At 58.6% G+C, this 26,372-nt stretch overlaps 1 protein-coding gene across 4 annotated transcripts in view; it reads right to left on the bottom strand.

The window, feature by feature from the left end:
• Positions 1-1,248: 1,248 nt before the first annotated feature.
• Positions 1,249-26,372, bottom strand: part of PDE9A (phosphodiesterase 9A) — a 97,894-nt gene continuing 72,770 nt past the window's right edge. For 2 of the 4 annotated variants that reach the window (XM_027586795.2, XM_027586799.1), the window contains 13 exons: positions 24,758-24,842; positions 19,486-19,567; positions 17,714-17,788; positions 14,059-14,145; positions 13,113-13,217; positions 12,792-12,874; positions 11,580-11,736; positions 8,631-8,744; positions 5,996-6,100; positions 5,209-5,337; positions 3,978-4,073; positions 2,485-2,593; positions 1,249-1,681 (listed from right to left, as the gene is read on the bottom strand). In XM_027586795.2, the coding sequence (XP_027442596.1) occupies positions 2,501-2,593; positions 3,978-4,073; positions 5,209-5,337; positions 5,996-6,100; positions 8,631-8,744; positions 11,580-11,736; positions 12,792-12,874; positions 13,113-13,217; positions 14,059-14,145; positions 17,714-17,788; positions 19,486-19,567; positions 24,758-24,842 (1,211 nt within the window). In that variant the 3' untranslated portion in view covers positions 1,249-1,681; positions 2,485-2,500. Of the gene's footprint in view, positions 1,857-2,484; positions 2,594-3,977; positions 4,074-5,208; positions 5,338-5,995; positions 6,101-8,630; positions 8,745-11,579; positions 11,737-12,791; positions 12,875-13,112; positions 13,218-14,058; positions 14,146-17,713; positions 17,789-19,485; positions 19,568-24,757; positions 24,843-26,372 lie in introns of all 4 variants that reach the window. The other 2 variants (XM_027586798.2, XM_027586796.2) reach the window with 2 other exon arrangements.

The following is a 26,372-nucleotide window of genomic DNA, read 5'->3' as shown; positions in this document are numbered from 1 at the left end:
GTGTCCATATGGAAGGTGACTCGTGCTGGGGCCGCGTCACCCCCATGGGCTCAGCTAATGCGGTGCGAATGACCCCAGTACATAAGCATTCTGGAGGCAGGAGGTTGGAGGAAGCATTTTGCTGGGGGCTGATGCTCTCGTGCCAGTTTGTGAGGTCTCTACTGACGGAAACCAGGCTGCCACACAAGGGTGGGGACTGTCACAGAGGTGCTCTCCTTACGGACTCCTTCCTCCGAGATGTTGATTTCCCTGTTCCAGGACTTGGTATGACCTCAGCCCCGTAATGCACACAGTGTGTTAGAGTGGGTTTGTGTGTGTGTGTGTGTGTGTGTGTACACCGGTGTACGTGTGATTGTGTGTCTCTGTGCATGGACGTGTGCACTTGTATACACATGCATATGTGTGTGGTTATGTGTGTGTATGCACAAGCTCTGAATTCAGTCATCGCTGTGTGAAGTTTGACAAGGGGCAGAGCGTGGCGAGGTGGGCATTCAGCACAACTCAGCAGGTGGGAGGTACTGGTCAGAGAGCTCTTTCACTGGGGGAGCAGGTCATAAACCTCGCGTGCAGGGCGGCGTGTGGGCCGAGGTGCATCGTCATCTGGATGCCTGCTGAGTTCGTTGTCACCGAAGCTGCCGTTCATACTGAACTGGAATCAAGAAGTGATGGAAAATGTCACAGCAGAAGATGAATTATTCAGGGATGGAAAGTAGTGCTCTGGAATTCGCCGAGAGGGAATGAATGCATGGAGGACACTAATCAACACCAGATGAAATGCCCACAGAGCGCAGATTATGCGGCGGCCTTTACAGACTTCTTCAGAGCAGAGCCTCTTCCGTGTGGAGAGGGGGCCGAGGAGGTGTGCGCGGCCCGGGAAGCATCGAGGGCTCTGAACACATGCGAGGCGTTGGGGGAGGGCTCGGGTGTGTGCTGCCCCTCAAGAGCTTGACTGCCCACCAGTGGGGGTCAGGTCTCCCTTCATGGGCACAGGGCCACCTCGAATGTGTCCCCAGTGCTTATCCCAAAAACAAGGGCAGGAAGAAGGGACAGCTCCCCTCCCTGGAGACCCTCAGATGTGCTGAGTATAATCTGCAGTTTGAGGTGTTCCATGCCCACCTCCCTGTAAACGGGCACCGGCCTGGTGGTGTGTTCACACCCATGTCTGACCAAGCGGCCTCCGGCCCCGTGCCTCCCCGCGCACAGCCACCAACGTCCCCTCGATGCTCACAGACAGGACACGCTCCGGGCACCGCCTGAGATTTAATTTGAATTTACACGGGATATGGAGCATCACATCACACTGGAAAACTGTTCTAAGATACATCTGCGGGGAAAGCACAGTTCCTTGTCTCTGCGGGAGAGCTGAGGGGCACTCTGGGGACTCTCAGAGGCAGCCCCGGGATACACAGCATTACCAAAGAAAAAGTACAGTACCCGTTTCTGTATAAGAATATATTATTTAAAAGACAGTTTAAAAATAAAAATTCTGTACAGCATCATGAATTCCTTTTTTTTTTTTTTGTATCAGTGAACAAAACAGTTCTTAGAAAACGCAGTCTTGGCGGAGTAGGCGCTCAGAGTCAACTTTTCCCTGCACAGTTGGCTCCCGCGAGGCTCCGGCTCCTCCAGCCTGGTCCAGAACCACGGCCCGGACTGTCCTGCCGTCTTCAGGCTCCGTCTGCTTGGAAAAGGAAGAGGGAGAAAGCTGCTGTGGGGATTGAAAATGTGCAGGTGCTGTCAGACGTCCCAGGATGATGTGCAGACGATGCTTAAAAACCGCACACGCTGTTGAACACATTTAGGCCAAGTAAAACAATCTCAATCCCTCTTCTGAACCATTAAAAAATAGGATGTGCCTGAAAAACGAAACACCAATGTTACAAGCACTTGGGGTCGTCCGGTGCTCTGCTTGTTTAACGGACAAAACAACAATAATAATGGTATTATCCCCGCTAGTGGAGAGATTCAGGCTGTGAGGCTCAGAGAGGTTGAGATGCTTGGGCGGGTCACTCAGCTTGTCCTAAACTAAGCTGGGACTGTTGGGTGCCTGTGCCTGTTGCTACTTCTCTGCACAAAACAGGCCCCACGTCCCATGCCCTGCGCCTGGCACACTGTGTAACTGAGAATCTCTCCCGTGATACTTCAGACCGAAGGGGCTGGTTTGCCTTTGACACGGACCACACGAGCAGCTACCGTCAAGTGCTTGGAAAATGCTCACAGCCGTGTGAACGATACTGCATTTCTGGGAAGCTGTCACAACGTGCTTTTCCTTGTAAGTGGCCCCTAGGCTCGTGACCGATCTTGTGCTATCAGTCAAAGCATGTCCCCCTTCCTTCAGAGCCAAATTCTATGATTTACAGGCAAGGAATCAAAGTCTTACTTACTTCAAAACCATCAGCCATTTGGATTTCCTGCCCTCCCCACCTTATGTCCTCCCTGCCGCCCCTACAGATCCTCACTGCTGCCCCGTTTTGTCTGAATTACCATATGCGCTGAGACGTCAATTCAGGATGGCATTATCTTCGCTTTTCCTCACATCTCTGCTTCCCTCTCTCGGCGGGTCGGTGTGCCCGGATGTCAGGCTCTCTGTCTTCTGTAAGTAGGACAGAGTAGGGGACAATCAGGTTCCAGGAGCCCGTGAGTCCCTGCTTATCTGCTAAAGAGCTTCCCATTGAGTGAAATGCTGATGTGTCACGGAGACGGATGTCTGCAGCACAGTCTGTGTGCCCACCACCTTCCCCGCTATGGGAGGCCTCCCCGTCTCGGCCACAGTCCCGAGCTTAGACTGCTAGCTTGTCCGGGCTGCAGAGCCCAGTGGCCTGGCGGGGGTGAGCACGGAGCCCACGGCCCTTTCTCTTTTGTGTGTCTGTCATTTTTGGGGGTAGGAAAGCATCCTGGGGTTCCGAGTGGCCCCCGCTGGGTGGCCAGGCCTGGGACCTTTATAACGATGGCTGTCGGGGGGCCCAGGAATGCCAAGGTGCTTTAGCAATCCTGCCGGGGGCCCTGCCAGGGACATCTGCTCGGACATCGCTCTCTGTACCATTTGCTTGTAGGCTTTGGAGGCTCAGGACCTCTCGGTGACCTTCTGGTAGAGGGATCCGACTAGTGGAACCAGCTGTGGGTCTGGAAGGCCCATGGGCCAGTAGGCAAATCCTGAGCACCGATGATATGCCTGGTGTTGTACACACAGCCGTTTGGGGAATGAGAGCAACACAGTGCGCTTGGGAGACCACCTGGCGCTCAGCGGGGCATGGGGGTCCCCAGCGGCAAGGCCGGGGGGCACCATAACTGGCGGGCCCTGACTGAAGGAGGGGTGGAGACAGTATGGGGTGGGGTGTGTGGCGCGGCTGAGGCCAGGCCCACCCCAGCTGACTGGCTATGAGGTGTGGGGGGTGTCTGCGTGGTCTCCGGGGGCAGGGGTCCCCAAAGCAGAGATGTACACACACCAAGGCCCTGGCGTGGCCAGACCCGCTCACAGACCGTGCAGAACGCCTCTACCCCGGCTCTGAGCACGTGAGCTAGACCTTCCCTGGACATAGTACCAGGCCTCAGAGCAACCTAGAGCGAGGCCTGGTCTCCCTGACCCTGAGTGGACCGAGCCACCATTTGTGAGCTCCGGGATGTGGGTGGTGGCTTCTGTCCTGCAGGGAGTGACCCGTCCTACTGCCCTGTCACTGAGCAAGGTCAGCCCCGGGGCCAGGAGGAGGACAGGGACGCACATTGGGGCCGGGGTGCTGCTCTGAGGGGGTCTGAGACGTGGAGAGACCCTGACGCATCCGTTTACAGCACAAGGACTGGGGACGGCATGACCCCTCCAAGGGGTGCAGAGCATTGGGGCAGTTTGGTTTCACGGAGAGTAAATGTGCCCTGGTTTGCCAGGGTCTGGATTTAGGGGGAATGGAAATGAGCTCTGGTGCAGAGGGCCCTCCCGCCGAGGACCACAAGGACTACCGCCTTCCCCACGCGGCACCTGTTACCTCTCTCAGGGCGTCATCCATTTGCTTCAGTTCCTCGTAACGATCTCTGGATTCCCAGAGGGGCTGGAGCATGATTTCCTCCACCACAGGGAAGAGCTGGGAGAGACAGACAGGTTCACAGTCCATCATTCTCAAAGTGGCCGCAAGCGTCTGGGAAACCGGGGGGCCAGGGGACCACACAACAAGTGTCCTCGGAGCCCCTGGGCTGCCACCTGCAGCGGGGTCCCCGGTGACCCCTGTCCTGAGGCCGTCTGGTCAGCGGCTCCTGGAGACCCGCAGGCCCAACACCTGCCTCCCACCCACCTCCAGGTCTTGCTCTGTTTCTGTCCTCACTTCACATGGCCGTGCCCTCCGCCTGCCTGTCCCCGAATGTCTGTTGTCCAGACGCCAGCCTCGTCTCTAGTCTCCTGACAGCCCTGTGGCCGGAGGAACCAGACGGTTCTGGTGGCGTGGCCTTGGCCACCCTGCCATCCCCACCCTGGGGGACCCTGCGCATGCAGCTCTTGGCCCTGGAACGCCCCCCATGCCTTCCGCGCTTCCCCGTCACAGCCCGGTTCTACTGCAGGGGGAGGGCAGGGCCCACGTGGCAGTCCTGCGCCCCTGCACCCGCTGGCCGTGACAAAGGCCCGGAAGTCCGTGCACGGAATGTACAGGGAGGCGAGTCCCCAGAGAAGTAACAGCGAATGGGGTTTACGGGAGGACGCGCTGAGATGGTTCTGGAAGGCTGGCGGGTGCCATGGGCCTGGGGCCAGCTGAACGGGCGCACTCAGAGGTGGAGGCGTGAAGAAAGGTGAGGACTAAGAGCTGAGGGCCGTCCTGTAGGACAGGCGTGCCCAGGACGGCAGGGGACTGCGTGCAACGAGGGGGGCAGCCCTCCCTGTGTTGGGGGCATGGGGAGCCATGGAAGGTTCAGGAGAGAGGCAGGGATGGTCTCCTTGCTGAAATCAGCCTGGGGATGGCCGAGTGCCAGGTAGAGTGGGGCAGGTTAGGAGGTTCTTCTGAAGGCAGAGGTGCCCTGGGAGTGGAGAGCCTGGGGCGGCTCCAGGGGGCACGGAGACCAGAAGGCTGGGAGGGGTGAGAGGGGGAGGCGAGAGGGTGAGGGCCCCCGGGATGCCGGTGGAGGGGCCTCGGGTCCCACCTCACACCACACAGGGGCGCGCATGTGAACCAGCGCGTGTGCACAAGTGTGTGTCTCTCGATGAGTCTTCAGCACGTGGTGACAGTCACTCACCTTGGTCACCGTTTCGAACATCGGGATCAGGACAAACTTGATGAACCCAATTTGGGCTGTGGCTTTGGTCACTTTGTCCCGGTCCATGAAAGGGGCCACCGGAAGGCCCTCGGACTTCTCGCGGTCGCTCTGGGGGATGCAGTGGGCCGCAATGTTAGAAATACCCGTGGCCTCTGGACTCTGAGGGCACGGGGCATGTCCCGTGCCCCGTTCACCCAACCAGACCACTCTGCCGTAGGGGTGGAGGTAGCGACAGGAATGGAGCGGTATCTTCTGTGGCCACCGAAGCATTCAGAGGGTGTGGGGGGGCCCGCCGTGAGGACAGGGCGCAGGGACGGGTGCAGCTGGCTCCGAGGCAGAGGTGGCCTGCAGGACTCCGGCCTCCTCCTGGGGCCCACCTCGCCGGCCTGCCAGCATCCTCGCCACGCTGGGTTGTCTGAGCGTCGGCTGACCTGCGTGGTCTCACCCATCCCTGGGGGCCCCTCCTGCCTCTGCTGCTTCTCTTTGAGGCCGTTTGCCTGACTCGTCCGCCCTACCAGCGGCGCACTGGTCACGGGGGCGGGTTTCATTGCTCGCTTTCCCAGGCTGCCCCTGTCTTCCCTGTGTCAGGTCATACCCGTTCATCTTGGATGTGCACCTGCTGTAAGGGCTTCCTGGAGGCTGGAGAAATCGTCTGTGACTCACTCCACTAGTCCCCCTGGGCACGCCCGTCGCCTTTCCAACACAGAGCCCGTGAAGGGGTTAAGCTGAGCGGCTGGGGGGGCTGGTGGCTGTGGGACACTCTTACCTGCATGAAATACTCTTCTAATAGGCAGTCCACCCAAGGTTCCGCAACTTCCATTGGACGGACCTCGTTAGAGATGTCACAGCATTTTATCAAAATCATCTTCAGCTGGAAGAGAGATCTGGGATCAGGCATGGAGCGCAGAGCACGTCCCACTCCTGCTGTCTGGGGCTGGCCTTGCCGCCCCGGGGGGACGGAGGGCGGCGCTGCTGGCCATCGGGGGCTGAGCTGTGCTGCTTGTGTCCACGGCGCCGCGGGCTCGCTCTGGGCAGGTGTACTGGCAGTCTGCGTCTAGAACCCCAGCCACCCCCGGGAGAACGGGGGCCTCACCAACCCCCACGGGATCAGAATCTGTTTGGGGGGCTTGAGGAGTAGAAAGGTCTGTTAACACAGACACGTTTTGTAATACAAACTTCAATCGTAAAGTTTAAAAGGATCTTCTTGCTTGTTGAGGACACACAAAAACATAGAAAAGAAGTCACCGTTAGCAGGCAGAGGTTAAAGGGGTGGTGGTGGGACCCCTGGTAGCAGTGAGTGTATCAGAGGAAGGGCCCTCACAGAATCTCAGGGTGGGGGATGTTCCCCTGGGCACCGCATGCCCCCGAGCACGAGTGGCACCTGCAGGGCTGCCTGTGACCCCAAGGGCATCCATTGGGCTGAGCTCTGATTGCACCTGCCCCTCCTGCCTGGAGTCAGAAAAATCACACCGCGGCGAAGGTGGTGTGGGCTTCTGCCCAGTGCTCCCAGGCATGTGTCTCCCCTGTGAGCTGGCGCTCTCTGCCCGGGGCCCCTGCACCTTCTGCTCAAGCCACCAGCCTGCAGAAACCTTGCCTCCCCCTGCTGCCCACTGCCTTCCAGGCCTGCTCTGGCCCCTCCTTCCAGCCTTCCTGCCCCCACCCCCCCAGCGCCAGATGGTGTCGCCCAGCAAGGACCCCTGCTGCCACACACGACTGTCCCCACGTGTCACTGACGTCCCGGGACAAAGCGTGGGCCACCGTTCAGGGTCTGAAGGTGACCAAAGTCCCCCCGGGCACACCAGCGTGGGCTGTGGGCCCTCTGAGTGGGCCCGGGCTGTTTGCACCCAGTCTTGCAGGAGGCGGGTGGGGAGCCTAACTCGGCAAAGCACCTCTCCACTCAGCTCAGCGTCTGGCACAGCCCCAGCTGAACCTCAGGGTGACCTGGCTGACCTTTTCCCTGTCCCTGGTCACCACCCTTCCTTATCAGTGCCCGGGAGTCGATCCAGGCCTTCCTTGTCTGCTCTGGGAGTTGGCTCCAGAACACAGGCCATTACAGGGCCTTGCTCGGCAGGCCTCTGAGGGAAGCTGCCCCACACCGGGCCCGGGGCACAGCCTGGGCACTGCGTACTGGAGGGGGCTGTGCCAGGATCTCAGGCCGCGGCCACACGGGGCACTGCTCCCAGGCCTCCTGTTGGGGGCCTCGGCTGAGGTCCTAGAATCCATTTTGACCCAGAACCTTTCCACTCTCGGGCCTTTCCCTCTACATCCTCCAGTCCCCATGTCCATCAGGAATTGGGTGCTTTTGGGGCTCCTCGGCCAAGGCACGATCCCCTAGTCTGTGCCGCAGGCCACGGACCCTCACTCTGTGTGGGGGCGCAGGACACTCCCTTGCCTGAATAGTTGGAGTGAGGGAGTGAAGGTGTGATGGTCATCATCCTGACCGCTCGGGCCCTGGCAGCAAGACTTCTGGCCTCCTGCCCCTGAGGGCCTTTCCTTACGTGTCGGAGGGAACCTGGAGGCTCCAAAGGGGCTCAGCCTATTCGTTCTTCCTCCTCGCCTTGCTGTGGAGGGCAGGCGGCACCCCCCACACCCCGCTGGTGTTTCAGGAGCAAGGCTGTCCCTCCAACATGACCGCATCTCCCCATGTTCAGCCCCATGAAGGGATGCCTTGGGAGGCCCTTCCTCCTGTTGTTTACTTATGGAGAATGCGAGGCCCTTCCCTAACACACTTTGTGTGTTAGCTGTAATTCAGGTTTGAGAACAGGATGGACAGAAGTCAGCCAGATCTCAGAGGGCTGTCCTTGTTCACCGGCTTCTAGGGATGGAAAGGGGCCATCAATTTTAAAGGAGAGAGAATGCCAGAAAGCAGGCCTCACACCCAGACCAGGCTCAGCATCACCCCTTCCCTGAAGACTGGGAAGGACGTTTCCATGTTTTTCTCTTAAAAGGGCAGGCACGGTGCCGACCCAGGTGGGCTCTCCTCACTGGAGAGATCTGCTCCCCTTCTCCGGATGCTCGGCCCCTGCTCATGGAGGGGTGAGCTGGGAAGGGGCCCTGCGGATCCCTGACTTGCCCGCCCAGAAACGGGTATGCAGGGTGTTTTCTGGGGCCGTGCCTTCATGGGAAGACCAGCTTTGTTCTCAGGAAACCAGAGCAAGATGGATTGCCTTCACCCACTCACCACCTTCAAGTCAGAACGAGATGCAGGAATCAGAAAAGCCACCTCTACCTGGGACATGGGCTCGCTGGGGGCTTTTCAGGTAAGCGCTGTGATTGTGTGCCCACTTTAATCATGCCTCGCTCCGAGGCCAGGCAAGGGTTGGGGTTTCTCGGTTTCCAGTCCGGGCTGGAGGGTGGGACACACGCACCAGCCCCTGAACGAGCTAAAACAAGCTACTTACAAGGGTCATGTGCTCCTCATTGCTGTAGTCAAAATTCTCCATTGTTTCTTTGAAAGAATCCATAATTTCTGCATGTCTTGCCATGTCAGTGGCTAAAATTAATGTGATCATCCCCTGAAAAGCGAAAGCAAAACATTAACCCCGGGTACCGTCCCAACACCACTCCGTGAGCCCTGACTGCATGCCGAACCCTCCGCGCACAGTGTCCCACTTAGTCCTCGTGCCAACTTGATGTGTGTCTCTGAGAATCAGTGTCCTCATTTTCAAGATGAAGAAGCAGAGCCTTGAGGAGGCTGGGGAGCCTCCCAGGCCACGGCTGGCGGGTGGAGGCTGGGGATTCAAACCCACGCGTGTGTTGCGGGCGAGACCCAAATGCTGAGTCCAGGAGGAGGCAGCCCCCTCAGGCCCGCCAGGCTCATTCGCTTGCAGGTGGCAGGCTCAGCACCATGCTTCCCTGTGACGGCTTGTCTCAGCCAAGGAGAAACGCTTCCCCTCCATCCAGGAATCCAGGTATATGGCTGGGCCTTTCATATCACGTCGCTGGAGGTCACTACCCGATTTTCCAGGAGACTTTTTCCCTGTTATCCAATCTGTGCCTTTGGTGCTTGGGAGCGATCAAAGTCAGGTTATATTTGATAGCACTGTTCTGCTAACACATTTGTAAATGAGGATGCAATGATTTAAAAAAAAAATTTTTTTTTTTAAGTAGGCTCCACGGTCAGTGTGGAGCCCAATGCGGGGCTTGAACTCACGACCCCGAGATCAAGACCTGAGCTGAGACCAAGAGTCGGACGCTCAGCCGACTGAGCCACCTGGACGCCCCAAGAATGTAGTGATTTTTAAAATATAAATATTTTATTATCTTGTTAACCAAATATTGGTTTAATAGAAGTAACATGATTCGAAGCCGTGACCGTCCGTGCACCCCGAAAACACGTATAAGGACACAGCTCTGCACTGCACAGAGTGTGCTTTCCCCAGAACACAGAACTACAGCATCCGGGATGGAACTGCAATCAGTGGAGACGGATCATCTCAGATGTATTCTGGGGGAGGGGAACATCCCTGGCATTGTGAATTCCGCGGTTTCTTTTAAAGATTTCATTGTGTTACTAGTGAAGGGGCCACTCCTGTGAGGATTCATCCCTAAACACAATGACAAAATACTATTAAAAATTGGGACAACTAGGGCGCCTGGGTGGCTCAGTCGGTGAAGCATCTGCCTTCGGCGCAGGTCGTGATCTCGGGGTCCTGGGATCAAGCCCCAGGTCGGGCCCCACACTCGGTGCGGAGTCTGCCTCTCCCTCTCCCTCTGCTCCTCCCCCGGCTCACAGTTTCTCTCTTTAAATAAATAAAGAAATAAAATCTTAAAAAGAAATTGGGACAACTGATTTTATGCCCAGAAAGTCTCATTTTCACGTTAGTCATGTGTTTGAGGCAGGACAAGCCTCCTGTGTCCCCCTGGTGGGCGGGTCCTGCACTGACCGCTCCCAAGGGGCGGGTCACGCACGAGGGGGACCGTCCGGCTGCTGTGGTCCCTGCAGGAGCTCCTCACCGGGCCGCCGTTGGGGGCTCTCCATGATCTGCCCCTTTCCCACTTGAGAAAGATGCGCCTCGGCTCATCCTGGGAGCTCCAGAGCAGGGGAGAGAGCGGGAAAGCCCACAGATAAAGGGGACACAGCTGTGCTGGGAATCGGTGACTTGCTAGTGACTGACCTTCGGCACCACCCAGAGTTCCGAGCTTCCTGGAAGCATGGCTGATGGGTGACAACAGTTTACGGGGCTGCTCTCTGACAGAGTGAAGCTTTTCAGACCTCCGGGAGGGAGAGCCCGGATCCCGGGATTCCCGTGTCTTTATCAGGTGCACCTTGAAGCCAGGCCCCGAGGCATCGAGCGGGTGAGGTTGTCATCCGTGGGACGGCAGAGCGTGGCCCCTCCACACGAACATGGCCCGCGGCTCGTATGTCCCGAGGCCGCTGTACAGGTGCCACTCGCTGGGTGACGGACCAGCAGAAAGGCCCCCTCTCACAGTCCGGAGGCCAGAAGTCCCAAGGCTCTGGGGAAACGTCCTTCCCGACGTTCCCTGCTCCTGGTGGCCCCAGGCACTCCCTGACTTGGGTCCACGTCACTCCAGCCTCTGCCTCTGCTTTATGCGGCTTTTTCTTCCATGTATGTCTCCCCTTCTGTCTCTTCTGAGGACACTTGTCATTGGATTTAGGGCCCACCTGGGTAATCCAAGCTAATTTCCTCCAGAGCTCTAACTTTCCTACCAGCAAAGACTCTTTTCCCGAGTCGAGTCACATTCACAGGTTCCGGGGCTCAGGAAGGGAACATACAATTTCTTTGGCAAAGGGGGCTCCATTCAACCCGCATACTCCTCCAAGAGGTCCTTCCGGTCTCTTCCCTCCCCTGGAAACATCAGAGGGGGTGCACGGAGCTGTGCTCAGCGGGGACCCCCTGCGTGGAAGGGGGCGTTACTTGCAGTGAGTGGGAAGGTGTGGGTCTCAGGACAGGAGGGTGCTGTCACCTCCCCAGCATCCCTTATCTGAAGTGGGTGGTGGGGCTAAGTTGAGGTGGGGGTTCGGGAAGCAGTCAGGTTTCTGCCAGGTTGGATGCAGCAGGGGGGTCTGTCCAGGGCCTGCACGAACTCACTGTGGACCTCTGATGAGTGACCCAACCTCCGGAACCCTCACCCTCCCCGGCTGCGGGCTGGAGAAAGGACGAATCTCAAAGGATTCGGTCAAACTCGGGATGTGAAATGCAGGTTGGCGGGGTCTCGTGTATCCGTGCGGAGGGCTCGCCTCTCCCGGGGGTGCACTGGCCTTGGGGGGGGAGGGGTGGGGCCGGGAGCGCGTGGGGGCCTCAGCCCCTGGAGCAAGGGGGTTCCGCCCCAGGGTTGTGCTCACCGCCCCCCCACTCTGCAGTCAGAGGGCCCTTGCCCCTGCACACCTGTCTGATCTGCTTGAACTCGTCCGGCTGCACGTTGGCAAAGATGTTGCACTCGGGCTGGGCGAGAATTTGAAAGGCCACGGCGCAGTGGTGGTTCTCCAGGGGCGAGATGTCGTTGTATCGGACGGCCAGCTCCGTGCGGGCATTGATCTGGTACCTGGCATCGAAGGAGAGAGCACACGGAGCCTCAGGCACCCGCGGGGAAGCAGGGGCACCAGCAGAGGCCGGGAGTTGAGCTGTGGCCCCTTTGCGGTACCAGGGACACACTCCGGGCTCTCCTGACTCTCTGCTGCCCCTTTCACTCGATGCCCTCAAGGTCCTTCCTATAACCTTACCAGGTGGACGCCACCAAGACCCCTCCTCTGCTCCCAGTGACAGTGCCCAAAGGCGATCAGGCCTTCCGTTTTGGCCCCTCGACATGTCATCGGTATGCGCAGAGGGCAGGTGTTTGTGGTGGGGGGTACCGGGTGTGTTTTCATGTTACAGCTGTGGCTATGACCCCTTGGCTGGACTGTACCTCGCACATGATCTTGAGTGTGAAAGCAGGGGGTGGATGCGCACGGTGCCCGCCTCCTTGGAGGAGCACGGGTGTCCCCACTATGGAGGCCTGCCATCAAAAGTGATGGTGAGTTCTCAGCCACGTCAGACCACACGAATACACCTGCTAGGACAGGTGCATCACCAGGGATGCAAACCGGTGCCACAGGGCCGGGACCCGGCAGTTATGCGGGGTGGACTCTGTGCCCTCGTGCCCCCAGAAGTGGGACTGGATCACTGTTCCCGTGAAGCCTGGCCTGTCGTCCTGGCCCCCACGGCCCGCTGTGGACCCCTCCCACCTGCTGCCCATCTGCACTCACTCTCTGCCTTGGTCCTGTTGGAAACAGGTGGGGGAGGGGGATCCAGAGAACGGGGCATCACGTGTGGGCATCACGCCCTGTTTTAGGCGGAGGGGAGGCCTGGCATCACCAGGACTGCAGAGGAGTGTGGCAGCCCCTCGGGGCTCGGCAAGCCAGAAGCTTCTGCCCCGGGTGGCCCGAGGCCCTGGGCCAAGTCCTAGAGTGGGAGCTGTGTCCTACGGAGGTGATCTGGGGGCTGGTGAGGCCTTCGCCGGCAGCCCCAACTTGGAACTAGTCTGCGTGTTAAACTGAAAAGGTGACTCTGATAACCAGAGAGCCCTTTAAAAGGAAAAAGAGAGAAAAATCATGTACGTACGTGTTGTTGTACCCTGGATGATCCAAATCATGGCAGATGGCTGCCGTCATTAGAATCAAGATATCCATTTGGGAAAATTTCTCCTGGATCAGAGAGAGGGTGGGATGGGGTGAGGAGGGGGCTGGAATGGGGTGGGAGAGGGGTGACCTGGGTAGGATGAAGCCCCTCAGCAGCTGGCCTGGGGGTGGGGCCAGGGGGGCAGGTGACAACGGTGGGCTGGGGTGGCTTCCCTAGGAGGGCGGGGGAGCCTGGACCCCGGGTGGGGGCTGCGTCCCAAGTGCGGTGCTGCCACCCCCCGGCAGGAGCCCCCCAGAGACCCACCTGGAGCCTGCAGAGCCAGACCATGCTGTACATCATCTGGGTCACGCAGAAGCAATGCCGGAAGTTGTGGAAAGGGTTGTTCCTGTAGTTGTCATGCACGCAGAGCTGCGAGAGACGGACGGTCCCAGCTGCCCACGTGCGCTGCCCGCCCTCCCCGCCAAGCTGCCCTGGGCAGCTCCTTCCCATTTTGCCAGCTGACTGCTAGCGTTTCAGATGCACTCCGTATCACCCTCGGCTGACCCAGAGGCCAGCTGCCTTCCTGGGCTTGCTGGAGGCACGGGCAAGGCAGCCCAAGGGGGCCTGAGGACGTCCCACTGGCCACTCTGTGGCCAGAGGGCGGGTGGGCAGTAGGCTTTCACCTGGGCTCATGGACTGAGGTGTCCCCGGAAGGGCTCTGAGGAGCCATGCGGGGACGTGAAGCTGCGGGGAGGGCTGGGGGGCTCTCGAAGTGGCTCTGGGTCCCGGTCCTCATCACACCTTTTCATATTTTAATACTTAACATCTTTGCTTTTCACACTTAGTTCTGAGCAACATTTTATTTAAAGTAATTGCTGAACACACACTCACATACTCATACATGTACCCCCTCCACACTTGCACACTCACACCTACAGCACGCACACTCCCACCTACACACATTAACATTCATGCACACACGCACACATCACTCAGGCCGACACCCCCCCATAAACGTGCACGCACCTGCACACTCACTTCACTGCCCCCTCCTTGGTTCTTCCTGTTTTCTTGAGCACCAGAGCAGGAACTTAGGGGTACTGAGTGTTTTGGTGGGAGACGGACAGAGACAGGCTGCACGTCCTCACAGAGCACTCATGGGAACGTCACCTCCGTCTGTAGGACGCCACCAGCAAGGGGCCCGGGTGGTCTGTTCCCTAGTAACGGGATGACACTGTGTTCGAGGGGGATAGGGGGGACCTGCACTTACCAGCCATCTCCTGAGTGTGATGGGGTTGATGGAGAAATCTCTGACCAGGCCCAGGTCATGGTACATGTGCTCTAAGCAGCTCAGCATCTGCGGACACAGGAACAGAAGGGTGGTCTGTGGCGGGGCCGGCCAGCCTGGCCGCCCGACTGAGCTGCCTCTCCCGCATCCCGGGAGATGCCTGCAGGGCCCGCCGGTCCCTACAGGGTGAGCCCTCTGCTCCCGGGGGCCCTGAGAGCAAAGCCATGTTGACTAGGGAGGGGGGTCTTGGGACCCCTGGCAGGGATGTGGGGCTTGAAAGAGCAGCCGGGCTGAGAAGTCAAGGGAGTTCCACGCAAGAAGGGACCGACTGGGTGAGAGGGGGCACCCCCGAACGACCACGTCCGAAGTGACTCTGAACTTGGACACACGAGAAGCCAGGCTGAGGTTCTGGGGACACGGTTCCACGGGACGCGCGCCCGAGAGCTGGTGCCTTCACAGACACAGACGCCCTGTGCTCGCTGAGACTCTGTGGCCTGCGTCCCCAGCACAGTTCGTGCGCCCTTGTGCGGCCCGCGGGGACCAGACACACACTGTAAGGGGCTCGTTGTGGGGTCTGGAAGGTAAGCCGCATTCCCGTCACTGAGCTGTCTTCTACGGGAATCTCGCTCAGGTTAAAATAGCTTTTGTTTTCAGTCCCGAAGATGATTGATTGTCATTGTTGTGATCTATTTAAATACAGCTCAGAGCTCTGGAGCTAATTAAACCAGGGAAAAAAGACTGAATGTTTATTAAAAAGTGAGGGTCTGGGAACGCAGGCTCTGCTTTCTGGGAAGCAGGTCTTGCATGCAGCGCCCAGGAAGACGGGAGATCCACGAGGCGGGGACCGTTAGGCATCACCTGGTGGCATGGGGCGTGATACCCGCCCACGCTCCCCAGCTCCGGGGCCACACACCTGAGCCCTGCCTCATCCCATCCGCCAACTGTCTGGGGCCCGAGCGGTCACGCTCCCGGGCCGCCTCTGGTCACCGTGTGACATTCTCTTCCCAAAAAGGTGTCTTATGGACTGAACTGTGGCCCCCAAATCAGTGTGTTGAAGCTCTAACCCCCGACATGACTGTGTGGACAGAGGGCCTTTAAACACTCATTAGGGTTAAATGAGGTCACCGGGGTGGCCCTGGTCCACTAGCACTGGTGTCCCCATGAGGAGAGGAGACCAGAACAGACATGCACACAGGGACGACCACGTGAGGACCTGGAAGGCAGTGTCTACACGCCAGGGAGAGGGGCCTGGGAGACACCCGCCCTGCCGACGCCTGATCTCGGACCTCCAGGTGTGAGTGGATGCCTTCTCGGCCTGTAGCTCATGTTACAGCTGCCTGAGCTGACTGCTACAGGGCACGCCACCGGAGACCCGTCTTCCTCGTTACACGGCACTGGGAGAGCTTGGAACACGGGGAGCATGGGCTCTGCATGTCCAGCCCTGTGCCTAGAGCGTCCACAAGACGGCTGTGGAAGGAATGCCACGGAGCCGAGACCCGTGGCATCGCCAAGAATTCAGTGGGCGTGTGTGGGAGCCTGCGGTGTCACGGATGGACTGTCCTCCTCGAGGGGACGGGATGGGCGCAGATTGCATTACGCGCAGGGCGCCAGGCTCTGGGGACGAGTTCAGGGCCCCGGCGTGCGGCTCGGGCTGCTGGCACCCACCACCCTGGATGCCGGCGCTCGGGGCCAGAGGCCTGCAGCCCCCTTGCTCCCCTCTGCACGCGTGCACAGCTCCAGCAATCCCCAGGAGCCGTGATGGTGGTGGTGAGATCGGGAGTCCACAGTTGGAGGTGATGGGCAGACGAGACCATCTGGCCCCACTTCTGTGACGTGTGCGACAGCTCTGGAGTGGGAGGGACGCTTCGTGCATCCGCTGCCACGCTGGCAGCCGCTGGGCGGTCCGGGCCGGGTGGCCATGTGGAGGAGGCTGCAGGTGCTTGCCAGAGAGCCGGGGCCCCACGGCCTGCAAGGCCCGCGCTCCGGGGAGGTGGCCGTGCCGGAAGAGCTCTGGCACGTCAGCTGGTGGGGAACAAGAACACGTGAAGCCATTGCCTCCGTCTGCTCTCTGAGCCGGAGGACCCTGCTGGGGCTGAGGGTGCTGAGCACAGAGATACCCTCACGCGAAGGAAGAGGTGTGACCCCCCAATGGGGGCCCCAACATTCTGGGGTGTGAGCTGCTTCATGGGCGGCCAGATGCAGTTTTGGGGGGCCTTCACCGCCCACAGTTCCAAATCCATGGCACCCCCAGATTGGCCAGAGGCTAGGGCTCCTAACCTTGGGCATCTCTGGTTCCTGGCCGCGTGCTGGCAGAACGTCTCTGGAAACCCCGGAACCGCTGAGCAGTCTGCCCCGGGCACTGAGATGCGCTGGGGGAAGCCCACCGGAGGCGGGGCCCACCTGCAGGCTTCACCCCGGCCCTGACGCCGTGGGCAGGCGGCCTTCCCCTCCTGGGTGCGTGAATCCTTCAGCCTCTCCGGCCCCAGTGGGATTCCGTGGGAGATGGAGACAGAGCGGGTAGTGAGTGCGCATTTCCAGGCAGGCGCTTTGCCATCGGGGACCCGGCTCTGCTCTCACTGCCGGTGTGCGGAAGCCGGAGCGATTTCCAGCAGTGGTGTCTGCCCACCTGCCAGAAGCAGGAATCTGTGCGCGCCGAGCCATCCCGGTGTGCCCACTCACCTGTGCACAAGCCTTGCCCAGCCCAGGTCCTAAGTTCAGACCCTGGTCCTGACACTTGTCTTCAAGGACCTGACCCCTGTTTCTCCTGGCCATGCCACCTCCTATCCCCGCCGGGCATGGTGGCTTCCACTGTGGCTTCTTGCCCGCCTAAACCCACGCTCCAGCCCTGCGCACTCCTGGGTGGCTGGATGATTTGGGGTCCACGTGTCGTCCGGTCCAGGGTTTGCGATGGGACGATCCCTGGGGCACGGGCCAGCAAACAGTGGGGCGGAGGTGGGGTGGGCAGGGCAGCAGTCTTGTGCCGGAACAAAAGCACGAGAGCCGGGCACTTCTGAGACCCTGGCCCTGGTGAGCGAGACGGTGCCCGCTCAGGGTGCAGAGCTCTTCTTTCCTGCGCCCTGCGGTGAGCTTGCAGGGGGGCGGCCTTTCTGCGTGTCTGTGTTACCAGAAAGCTGGAGAAGTCGTAGATTTGGTGGGCCTCATGTCCATGATGAGGGACTTTTGTTTTCTCGGGGTTCAGACACAGAGGGGTACAGCTGATATTATTAGATTCGGCCGAATAAACAAAAATCTCCATGTTAGTGTTTTCTCAGCAAAAGGGGAAATTGGAAGAATGGTCTTGCTGCCGAGTCCTGCACCCCCAGCCCTGCATCCTCTGGCTGAGACACAGCTGTCTTCCCTCCGCCCCTCTCCTGAGGAGGCGCCTCCCGGGTTTCCCTCAGGGGGCGCGGCGGCTGGCCCAGGAGGGTGTGCGGGGTTTGGGGGGCCAGCTTTCCTGCACTTGACCACCCGTGCCTCTGCTCTGACACCCCCCTTTCTGAGGCCTGCGTCCGGGCCCCCCTGAGCCCACCCAGAGTCAGACTGAGGGAAAACCTGGAGAATCAAGGTCAGAGAGCAGGTGAAGCCATGGGGGACCCTGGCAGGTCCCCGTGACGCTGGCACCGGGCCCCTCACTCACCTCGTTGGGCTCCCAGAGCCAGACGTCGAAGGTGGGCTTCCGGAGAGCTTCGATGGTCTCTGGGGAGAGCAGGTACTGGAAAGGACAGCAGGTCAGTTAGGCTCTGGGCTGAGACAAAGGCTGGTGAGCTCTCATGGGTGGGGGACGTTTCCTGTTCCCTGGTCAAGGACACCTGCGCACGGACTCCAAGGCCACACTCTACAAGGATTCTGTGGAGGGCCAGCCTCCAGGGACAGAAATCCCATCTGTGGCTGCCAGAGGCAGGGCGGGGGCACCAGGAGGGCTGTGGGGGGAGAGATGTTCCACATTCGACTGTGCAGAGGTTGCCTAAATCTCTCCAAAGTCACAGCGCACCGCACCTGCAGGAGGCAAGCTTGACTGCGGGTAAATTACCTCTTCGTAAACCCGATTTAAAAAAACAATAGAGTGAAGTCAAGGATAAAGAATTAACTTGGCACAGATCCAATACTGGCTAAGAAGCTATTCGGAGTTTCTTTGGCTGCAGGCTAACGCGGTGCTGCTTTGCTGGGGGGTGTGGATCAGGGAGTGCCAGAGTTTGGGTCAAACTGTCGTGGGAAATAGGCTGTGATCTTAGATATAAGACCGTCATGGTGTTAGGGATTAGATGTAATCTTCCCCGAAGTCTTTTGGTTTGCTTGGTTTTTTAATTTATTTATTATTATTGTTATTGTTATTATTATTATTATTATTATTATTTAGAAAGAGAGAGCAGGGGGAGGAGCAGAGGGAGAGTGAATCTCAAGCAGGCTCCCCGCTGAGTGCAGACCCCGACGTGGGGCTCGATCCCAGGGCCCTGAGACCATGACCTGAGCCAAAACCAAGAGTCAGATGCCTAACTGACCGAGTCAGCCGGGGGCACCTGTTTGGTTTCGTATAAGGATTTTGCTATGGAGGATGGACACCTTTCATGTTGGCCGTTGGCTGGGCCTTGTGGGCCCCTGGGGCAGGATCGGGAGACGCGGGTCATGTCTTCTTGTGGGAAGAGGCCCTAGTGTCCATCTGAAGACCTCAGACAATATGTTGCACATATTTGGAAGCGGGTGGGGGGAACCCCTCACAGGGCGGCTCTGGGAGGCTCTTTGTCCCCACGAGGACCGTGGGCAGTGGCGGGGGGGGGTGTGCCCCACGCTGGGCCCGGGAAGCCTGTCCCTGCGCCAGCACACGGAAGCCTGACTCTTAGCGGAAGTGTGTGTGGACAGTCGGCCAGGCCAGGGTCTCGCTGACTCAGCTGAAAGCATGGCCGAGACAGTGACCGACATCACAAGACCCTTCTCTGTGGCGGTTTGAAGCCCACCCGCCCAACTCCCCGGTCACTGGGGCCTCCACTAGGGCTTGGACTCTTGCAATGGAGAAACCTCTGGAGGCGGAAAAGCAAAACTTCTCATGATAGCTCCACACTGTTCAGGACAGGAGATCCAGTGAGGCCGATTTTAGGTGATTTTAGAAATGGAAGCTCCTTACAGTAACGTATGAGTGTGAACACCCTCACCGAGTGGGCAAGGGGTGGACAGCGGGGAGGGGCCGTGACCTGCCGGCCTGGGGGCCCCCGCGGCTAGCACCCGGCGAAGAGAAAAAGTACTGGGCCTGAGAACGGCAAGCGGGTGTCGCACGGCCCAGGGCCAGGGTGGGAGCTGCATTTGCAAACGTGCGGACAGAGGGGGGCCTGGCCAGGAAGTCGGGGTGGCTGGGGGTGGGGGGCCCGGCCGGGGGCGCACACCTGCCATTTCTCCAGGGCCCGAGTGTCCTCTCACCTTGGGATACGTGGGGACATCACGCCGAGTTGTCAGTTTCTTGCTGTTATCCACAAAACTGTACTTACAGGGACAGCTGGTCCTGCAGGAGGACAGTCAGGATCAGTTCTGGGATGGCCGCTTCGGACGAGGGGTCTGCCGGGGCCCCTCCTCAGAGTGACACCAAAGAAGCCCCAGCCAAACCCAGACCCCACACACCCCTTGGTCTTGTTAGCAAGCCAGTGACCTGTCAGTGCTAACCCACCGGGACCCCGCCTGGACCTGGGATGTTGTAGCTCTCCAAAAACACGTTACCTTCATTTTAGGCAAATTCCTAAAAAATCTTTTGATGATGCAAGTAAAAACATTTTTATTTTAAAAAATTCAAACAAGGAGGAAGTAGGCAAAGTTTTTTGTTTTTTTTTTTGTTTTTTTTAAAGCAAGCCCCCACGTTACCTACTTCTTTCCTTTCAATCTCACACCCTGGAAATACCTTCTGTTAAGTTTGGGGTATCCTTCCAGAATTTTCCTAGGCATGGACACACAGGGACAGTGCCTTGGATTTTTAACAAAAATGGAACTGTCTCAAACTTACTCTTTTGCTACTTGTTTTCTTCACCTTGCTCAAGGCAAACTCTCTGCTTGTTGCTCCCCAGAGCTCGGTGTCAAGGGCACGTCCTTCTGGGGTGCCTCTGGGGGGGTGCCGTGCTGCCAATCCAATCCCCACCATGGACTTTTAGGATGTTTCCAGCTTCCCCCCGTACCTACCTTTAGAGATTAATTTGCTATCGGGCTCCTGACTCTGTTTCCCTTCACTTCTAAGTATCGAGGTGCCCCCTCCCCCCCAAAAGGACAGAACAAATCCAGCCAGGTGTACTCTGGAGGGAAGCTACCGTCCAGCATCAGGGGGGAGTGTGCTGAGCCCGGTGGTACCCGGGGCTGGATGTGGCCCTCTCCCCACCTGGGAACCCTCCCTTCCTGGAAGGGAACATACTCCCTTATCCTCAGACGTTACACACTTTGTAGATCACGTCCTGTCTCCTGGGAGAGCACTTCAATACCCCGCATAGTAAGAGCCATGAGACATTCCTATCCTTTAAGCCTGTACGTCTATGCTGGGGAATGTATTTTAAGAAAAGAACCAGATGCTAGCAAACCACTCTGTGCATGAAGGTATTCACTGCAACGTCATCTGTTGTAAAAACACAATAAACCAGAAGCCACCTCAATGTTGCTGAGAGGGAAATAATTTAAACCATCACTGTACGTCAACAAGACGGACTGTTATGTGTTAAGATATTGACACGTATTATGTGAAGTAAAAAGGTTTTTGGGGAAAGAGGAAAAAGAAATGTTGTATACAGTATGGGCTGAAAGGTAATGCAAAAAAAAAAAAAATCTACCAAGGTTCGAGGAGAAGAGAACACATTTGGTGGGCTGAGATGAGCGTGCATTGTGGCTTCCTGGGAAAACGTATGAACTGGATGTTGGTTCAAATTTGATCCATTTATTGCTCACAGTGTAGTAAGTGAAAAAAAGATTACAACACAGTATTTCTTTTCAAAAGGAGGTCTCTATACACAGAAACACATCGGGGCAGCTCGGCATCCAGATTTCAGGTGGGGCTTGCCCCCTCATCTGTACAGTCTGGAGGTTTTACCTGGGGGCTCCGCTACTTGCAAACTCAGAGTAATACCTCTGTGTCCTTTCTGATAAAGGAGCCTTCAGTACAATTTTCTGGGCGTCCTGCTATTCTTTCCCTCAACGCGATGCTTACAAAACTCATCAGACGTCGTGTGGGGAGGGGATTTTAACACAGATTCAGCAAAAGTAACCCGTGAACCTCTAAAAGGCACCAACCAGGTAGGTGTCTCCCATTGCTGCCCTATAAATGAGAAGTCGCCCCCCACACGTTTCTGAGCAGTGACGAGCTTGGTCTGTGTCCTTGAGAACGGAGACCACAGCATCACCCTGTCTTCCCTGCGCTTAGCCTCTCCCGTGCAGACATCCCCACACGTGTCGTGTACGAAGGCCGTATTTCCTGGGGGGGCGGGGAGGGGAAGCTTGCACAAAGCAAGATGGTTCGCCTGCTGGAATCCAGTTGCTTCCTTGAAAATCCCGGTGTCAGGAGCATCTGCTGCGTGCCTGGCGCCTCCCGCCACCCTCCCCCACCTCGGCCAGGCGGCCCGCCTGCTCCCTCTGTGCCCCGTTGCCACGGGAACCAGCCTCCTCCAGCGACAGAGCCCCTGGCATGGTGCCTTTTCTTTTCATTCTATTTGGGGCTCATTTTTGCTTTCATTTCCTGGGCTCCCAGCGCCCCACCCCGTGGCTCGTCTGGTGGACAAGGTCATTTGTTCGGGATGGAAGTGGAGACTGGAGCCCCCGGAGCCCTGGGGAGCCCTCCCCCACCTGGGGTGAAGCAGCAAGCTCCACTCTGCACAGCTAGGCAGGAAACTGGACCCGGGGAAACCCAAGGCGTGTGTCTCGGAGGCGCACGGCCTGGTCTGGGGGCGTCCCAGAGCCGGAGGGCCCCTGGCACGGAGGCCCAGCTGGGTGGTGCTCGTGGGGGGGCGGTCGTGGGGCCGCCCTTCAGGCTCGTTAGCCATCTGTGCGGGCACGGGGCAGAATCTGTCCCCCCAGGGAGGCCGACCGCCGTCTAGCCGGGTTGATAGCCAGGAACCAGAGCTGTGTGGGGTGCCTGTTTCTGCCCCCAGCCCAAGCGAAGCCCTGTGTGGAGGAGCCTGGTGCCGGGGACGCTGACATGCCGCACGGCATCCCTGCGTGGTTAAAACGGAACCTTGCAGACAACAGAGACGGGGGGATGCCCGTGGCTTCCTGTTGGCCATCTGAGTTCACGTCTCCGTAAAGCAAAGGGAAGGGCCATTTGTGTGGGGCCCAGAAGGGCCCGGGGCAGGTGGCCTGGCTGTGGGTTAGACCCGGGCCCAGGCCACCTGGTTTTTTTTCCTAAACGTGTCAGCAACGTTTGAGAGCTTTACCCCGTCTGTTTGTGACTAAAGAGTCACACCTACCCGTCTCTCACCTCCGTGGGATGCTGTGAATACCGTCTGCCGAGAACATCGCCTCTAGAAGCAGTTAGGGCACCGGGAAGGCTTCTCTTTGGATTACGGCACCGGGAGCTCTAAAAATGGACTTTTTGGGCGGCGAGGGAGAGCGCTTCAACCCTCGGCTGGGCCCAGGCACCCGCCACGCCTCGGCTCTGCCCACTGGGCTACACGGGTGCCGGTGGGTCACGGTTTGCCTCTTGGCTCCCGGCGGGGAGGCTTCGTCCCATGTGCTCTAAAATTGGGAGTATCCCCCCTCGTGCTATTGTGTGGGTTGAATTATGTCCTCCAAAAGTGAGAAGGGGCAGTCCTAAGCCCCAGGACTGGGCACGTGACTTCCTTTGGAAGGAGGGTCATCCCAGGTGTCATGACTTCACACGTGGCCACACTGGGGCAGTGGGCCCTAATCCAAGAAGACAGTTGTCCTTTAAGAAAGGGACATCTGGGCACAGAGACACACGCAGGGAGAAGGCCGTGTGAAGGCCGGGACTGCAGTAACGCACAGACCAGCCAGGAGCCCCCAGGGCTGCTAACAGCCGCCAGAAGCTTCCGAGAGGGGCTGGACTAGATCCGCCCTGGAGCCTTCAGACGGAGCGTGGCCTTGTGGACACCTTGGTCTCTGACTTCTGGCCATCGGTTCTGTTGTTTCAGGCCCCCGGACCGTGGTGCTCTTGTGGCCACCACAGGACGCCGGGACAACCCGGACCCGGCGAGCTCTTCCCTCGGCAATCCGGGTGGCAGGAGCCCCAGGACGGCACACGCCCCTCCTCCCCGGGATGGGAGGAAGGTGCAGGAGCTGGAGGGAGCCCCTCGGAACGCGGGGGCAGGGACGGGGCCAGCGAGGCGGCTCTGGGCAGGCGGCAGGCCTTAGTCATTCGAGGAGGGGCAAGTGGCTGCCTTCTAAAAAGCCTCCCGCAGGTGCTCTGTGGGCTCACAGGTCGGCATGTTTGTGAGTGAGGTGACGCCCACGGAGGCGGGAAGGGACCTCAGGGGCCCCATTGCTGCCCAGGACACACCCACTCTGGCCAGGGCGCGTGGCAGCTAGAGGGCGACTACGTGACCCCGGCCGCAGAGGGCCTGAGCATCCTCCGGCCTGCTGAGCCTGGCCCAGCCGACTCCCGGGCCCGTAGCCGGTCCCACGACGGCCTCTGGCTCCTGCCCCCAAAGAGCCTCTCACTAAGGGGATGTGTCCAGCATGAATTATTCACTCGCAATTTTCTGCAAATTTTCACAAAGTCCTTCACCCTGACTTTTCCAAATCACATGGGATGAGACATCTCCAAATCCATATCAGGTGCCAAGTGGTTATGATAGAAACGTGGCGTGGTCCCTGTAAGACCACACTAACGTGGCTTCGAGCCCGGCCGAGGCCAGCCAGCCCCTCGGCTTCGCATGGGACCGTCAGCTTCCCTTTCACCTCCTGCCTTCAAAGAGCCTTCCACGCGGCTGGCCTCCCTCACTAAGCTGGTCACCCTCAACGTTTTAAGACCCGGGAATGATCTTCAAACTGGGAGGTGAGCTTTCAGGGACAGTCTAGGGGGGTGCGCAGGGCTAGTTTTCGGTTCCTTGTCCCCACTAAATGCCACCGAGCTCCCCACACTTACACGCTCCATGCCCGCGCCACCCCCCCCCCCCATTCATCTCTGCTGTCACGCCGAATGCTTGCTGGGACCACAGTTTTGGCAGAGGGTCCTGTACAAACACCTGCCTTCAAGGGGGTGTAAGGAAGCCCGGGGTGTTTTTTTCCACGAATTTCTGCTCCCCAGGGGAGAACCCCTCGTTCTGCACGACAGGTGATCTCTGTGTGGAGAATGGCCAGAGGCCCTGTGGCATCTCCCCTGTGCCCTGCTATTCTGAGCTCTGGGGAAGTCCACACAGGAGCATGGCCTCCGGGCACCAGGACACCCTCCCCGTGAGCCAAATGCCTTTTCCTCTTATCGGGCCCTTTCTTTAAAAATCAATGCCAGCTTCTCTCAGGCTGGATAAGTGAGTCCTAACACTTTGATCTGCGGGAGGATTATTCCCCCTTTAAATGAAGCCATCGTCCTCACCTCCATCTAAGACTGTGCAGTTGACAAGCCCACCCCAGCCGGAGCCGGGCTACCTCCGCCCTGCGCTCACCCCGGCCGGAGCTGGGTCCGGCTCTGCCGCAGCGCGTCGGGGGGAGCAGCCCAGAGCCACCCCCTCCCCGGGCCCATGTGCAGGGCCGCTCTCCCCAGGCCTGACCTTACCTGCTGCTTCTGGCCACCAGCTCTTCCCGCATCTTCTTGATGTCACTCTTGCATTTCTCGATCTCCACCACTTTCAGGCCTTCCACTGGGACAAAGAAAAACAAGGGGGTTGCCATGGAGACACGCAGAGGACCCTGAGAGGCTGGTGACTGGGACTGGCCCCGCGAGAAAGCTGGCTCTGGCCCCTGCCGGGGTCCCTGCTGCGGAGGGTGCCGGCAGCTCAGGGGCAAGGACTCTGGCCTGGTGGGCCTGTCCCGTCTGGAGCCAGCATGAACCGCCGCACCCCTCCCTGCGGTTTCTGCAGGGCAGAGCCCCTGCTCCCCTCCCCACAATCCCGAGTCTTCCTGCACCCACTCCCCACTTTCTGTCTCCAGGCCTCCAAGCACCAGCTGGGGACAGGGGACAAAGAAATCTCTTATCCCAGAAAGAAGAGGAGGAAATAAGGCCACAGTGCATGAAAACATGACCAGAAGCTCGGGGGGCAACACCCCAGCCTTCCTGGCAAGGATGAGCTCATATTGCTATAAAACCTTCCCATTTTAAGGTCCCACTGGAGCAGTTAACCGGGAGAAGGTGTGGACTTCATGTGGGGGGACGCGAACAGGGCCGGCCAAGGGTGAGCAGAGCCGGGCTCGCTCACGTTCTCACAGCCCCCTGCAGAAGAGGGCCTACAAAGTCCGGACACCACTGTTCCCCCAAGAACGAACTGGAGCTCATGCCTCCCAGCGAGCGCTCAGCTTCAAGACCTTCACTCTGGCGGGTGCACACGTAGCCCAGAAATACTGCTACTGAGCAAGTGGCTTCACAGAGGTTTTCAGGTTCAAGTCAGCTTTTAGGGAACAGAAGAGATTTGCTTTGCGACTCTGCAATCACACCTCAATTTTCATGCAAAAAGATACTACCCACGATGCTACTGTAGTCCCCTTTTTACTCAAGCGTGGTCTGAATACCTAAAAATACGATGCGAATGATTTCTCCAGGAAAAACAACCCCCTCCCACGACAAGTGTCTGCAGAGGAGAAACGCAAGGCAACCTGCCTGAACCCCAAGCTCCCCGGGGCAGTTTTCCAAGCATTTCCAGGGTCAGGATTCAGGTGGGGGCAAGGCTACCAAAAATATTGCTTCTTTCTGCCCAAAGTGGTGGGAATCTGGAGGATCTGATATTCGGACGTGGTTTTGGTGACTTGCTTCTGTGCCACTCGGGGGATGTTGTACCGAAGGCTCCCCCCCCGCAGGACACGGGACCAAAGCCCAGGGCTGTCAGTGCAAGGGGTTGGGACCAGCCAGGTGGGGAAACACAGAGAATTCGACCTCGGGGATGGTCCACTCCCTCACTAAGAGCCCACAACCGCCTTCTGGAACGGGGTGTTCTTTGCGCTTCCTTGCATCATGGACCCCATTGGGAAGTGGCTGGAAGCCAAAGGTCCTTCTTGGAGAAAAGCACACCAGCTCCCACCCCTTCTGGTTTGGACCTCCCAGAGGGCCGTGTCCAGGCCCTGGGCCACACTGCAGGAGGCTGGCACGCAGGGGAGCCACAGTTCCAGCTGCATCTGCCGCGGGGACGCTGACCTCAGCACATGGCAGATTCAATGTCCGTGGGAAGGAGCTCAGTCTT

This window comes from Zalophus californianus, chromosome 1 (genome assembly GCF_009762305.2).
Source record: "Zalophus californianus isolate mZalCal1 chromosome 1, mZalCal1.pri.v2, whole genome shotgun sequence".
Classification (NCBI taxonomy): Eukaryota; Metazoa; Chordata; class Mammalia; order Carnivora; family Otariidae; genus Zalophus; species Zalophus californianus.
The sequence above is the reverse complement of the archived record's forward strand: the minus strand, read 5'-3'. Positions and strand labels throughout refer to the sequence as shown.